This window comes from Budorcas taxicolor, chromosome X (genome assembly GCF_023091745.1).
Source record: "Budorcas taxicolor isolate Tak-1 chromosome X, Takin1.1, whole genome shotgun sequence".
Taxonomy (NCBI): Eukaryota; Metazoa; Chordata; class Mammalia; order Artiodactyla; family Bovidae; genus Budorcas; species Budorcas taxicolor.
In genome coordinates this window covers 41,307,427-41,310,716 of record NC_068935.1, presented here as the reverse complement: position 1 = coordinate 41,310,716, position 3,290 = coordinate 41,307,427, and the positions used below count along the sequence as shown (strand labels likewise).

General features: G+C 38.6%; 1 protein-coding gene across 1 annotated transcript; it reads left to right on the top strand.

Moving 5' to 3' along the window:
* The first annotated feature begins 372 nt into the window (after positions 1–372).
* USP26 (ubiquitin specific peptidase 26) lies at positions 373–3,087 on the top strand. The gene has a single exon (XM_052662619.1). The coding sequence runs from the start codon at positions 373–375 to the stop codon at positions 3,085–3,087; it is 2,715 nt and encodes a 904-aa protein (XP_052518579.1).
* Positions 3,088–3,290: the final 203 nt, after the last annotated feature.

Genomic DNA, 3,290 nt, shown 5'->3' with positions numbered 1-3,290 from the left:
ATCTAGTAATGCAGTGGAAAAGAGATTTAGTGTGAGAGAGTATGGTTTGAATTCTATCCAAGCATTTCTCTGATAACTTAAATAATTTTTCTTGATTTTTTTTTCCATAGAGGCTTTGCTTTGGGAATCAAGACTGCCCTCATGCAACCGTGGATAGCTCTTGAAGCATACTGGTTTTATCACTAGCGAGCTGGATTACCCAGAGCCTGAAGAGGCTCTAGGATAAAACTAACACTTGAAACAGGATCATTCTATATAGAGAACTAAAGAACTATTTCTTTGGTGTTGTCTGCAGAGGTGAACTTACTAACATATTGGAACTTTAAGATTGTCAATAATTCAGGATAGGTGTGTTTTATTTGTAAAGAAACCATGGTTCCTGTAGCAGCACATGGTTTTGTCCAATTATGGAACAAGAAGAATGGGATGTCTAAGTCGAAGGAAGCAGTCGTTGAAGTATCGGGAAAAAAGAAGAAAAGTAAATTGGTGATCTGTTTCTGTAATGGAGAAAGCAGAACTTTTGAACTACATAATAATATTAAAAATGTGGTCGTTAGATCCTATGGAGAAAAAGTGAATCACCTGCATTTAACTTTCCAAAATAATAGCTTCTTTTTTATGGAAAAAATATCCTCCAAAGATGTCAAAAAATTGAAGGCATTCCTGGATGGAGTCTGTCAAAATCATCTTCCACCACCCATAAAACCTGATGTGGATAGCAGTGCCCTTGCCAGCACAACAGTACAGAAGACAGTTGATGAAACTTCATTTCAAAAAGTGAGTAAGAAGTCAGATAGTCAATCTTTTGAGAAAGAAGAAAAAAACGGGACACCTTCATCTGCATCCGAATCACTAACATCTACCTATGAACAGTTAATAGAAGATGAATATGGGAAGAGACAGAATATGGTAAGAGGAAGAAGCCCTCATTTCCAAAGAGAGAGTAGCTCTGTGAGAAAGAAGAAATCCAAGAGACACCTATTAAGAAATGTAAGCCACAATGAGAAGAAAGAATTGAGGATAAAAGGGTTAAAACAGAGTAAATTAGATTTAGAATTTTTATTTAAGATCAGTCCTTACCTACATGGCACTAATCTTTTCCCAAAACTGTCTGAGAATATATATTTCACATTTCTGTCAGAAGCAGAGTATGGTAAGGACGACCCATATTGGGACAGACTCAAGCTGACTCTTGACTACTACCCAGAGAAACTATGGCAAGGCTTCCCCAATTTGGGAAATACCTGTTACATGAATGCAGTTCTACAGTCTTTATTTTTGATTCCATCATTTGGTGATGATTTACTCAATCGGACTTACCCATGGTGTAAAATTCCCCCTGATGCACTTAGCATGTGCTTGGCACAGCTGTTTGTCTTGAAAGATATTTATAACATAAATATCAAGAAGAGGTTACTTGCGAATATTAAAAAAACCATTTCAGCAGTTGCAGAGATATTTGCTGACAACGCACAGAATGATGCCCATGAGTTTTTAGGTCATTATTTAAGTCAGATGAAAGAAAACATGGAAAAATTAAACAAAGTTTGGAAGACTAAAATTGAATCTAAGGAAGAAAATTCACTTCAACCATTTTTTGTTGGCAGTGCAGCCAAGGAAGCACTCCTTTGTCCTATCATCACTAATTTCGAGTTTGAGTTGCTGTGCTCTATTACTTGTAAAGCCTGTGGGCATGCTGTTCTTAAGACAGAAGTGAGTAATTACCTCCCCATCAATCTTCCCCAAGGACAGCAAGCACTTCCCTTTTCTATTCAATCTAGTCTTGATCTTTTCTTTGGAACAGAAAATCTTGAGTATACATGTGAGCAGTGTAAACACAAGAAATCTCATGTAAAGTATGAATTCAGTAGGCTACCTAGGGTCCTTATTGTTCATCTGAAGCGCTATAACTTTATTGAGTTTCGGTCCTTAAAGAAGGATGACCAAGAAGTCATTATTTCCAAAAATTTGAAGATATCTTCCCATTGCAATGAAAATACCAGACCACCATTTCCTTTAAACAAGAAAGCACATCTTATCAATCTCAAATTTTTAAAAATCTTTCGAAACCTAAATTCTGAAGCTATCAGTAAGTTGGCACCATCAGCAAAGATGACCTCGGAATTCATGAAATCTTTGCCTTCATACATTGTACCAGACGATGAGCCCGAACCAGAAAAAGATCATGTTCATCATGAAGGTTCAAGAGAAGAAGAGAAACAAAAAGACCTCGGGAAATACTCGATACTAAAGATACTAGACTCCGCATTGGCAAACTCACAAGATGGATTAATCGTTGCAAGAGAGCTGTTAGCAGTGGCCTTAATGATGAATATGGAAGACTGCTCATTTTCTCTGAGAGAGATAACCATCAGCGACCCAGATGTATGTCAGAAAGTGTTTGAAAATCCAAAACTAAAGGAGGACGAGACAATCAGTATGTTTGCAGATTTTGAGGCTGTGGCTAAGATCACCAAAGATAAAGATGAAAACGCCAAAATTTCAGAAGACGTTTCCCCAGTGGCTGAACAGACCCAAAATAAAGAAAGGATGAAAACCTATGAACAAGCCCTTTGGCTGGCACTGCTTCAAAGCTTTCCAAAGCCAAAGACTCAAAAGAAAAAGTGCACAGAGAAACTCAAAAGACCAAAGGAATCAGGTGTCCAGGGAACCAAGGTGAATTCCCCAGCTGCATCGGGTCGCAATAAAAAGTCTAGAAAAAAGAGCTGTTTAGGTACAGAGAAGACAGAAGCTGCATCCAACGAACCGAAAGGAGAAGCTGAGATGGAAGATCGTCAGGCCTACCGGCTCATTGGTGTTCTCAGCCATCTTGGGAAGAGCCTAAATTCAGGCCATTATATCAGTGATGCCTACGACTTTGTAAGGCAAGAGTGGTTCACTTACAATGATTTGCAGGTGACAAATATCGAAGAGGCTACAATGCAAAAAGCTAGACTTTCCTCCGGGTATGTTTTCTTTTACATGCATAATGAGATCTTTGAAGAGCTGTTGGAAAGAGAGAGCTCCCCACCTTCAAGCACAGAGGTAGGGAAGATCTCTCAAGAGCAGAAAGAAAGACAGACTTAAATTGCACAAATCTGCTTGACTGCCTGTCTGGCTATCACTTTCTCCACGGAAGGAAAACTTTCAACTCTAGCCAAGCACAAAGGAGCAACTAGCATCCAGACCAAAGTTCAAGCAGAAACACTTACTTGAAAATAAATATTTGTTCTAACCCTGATCGAGACACCTTAACCCACGGTTCTGTGATAAACATTCATCTCCCCTAA

What these genes read in the sequence shown, in the direction of transcription:
- USP26 (XM_052662619.1), top strand. Translation starts at nt 373, where the DNA reads ATGGTTCCTGTAGCAGCACATGGTTTTGTCCAATTATGGAACAAGAAG.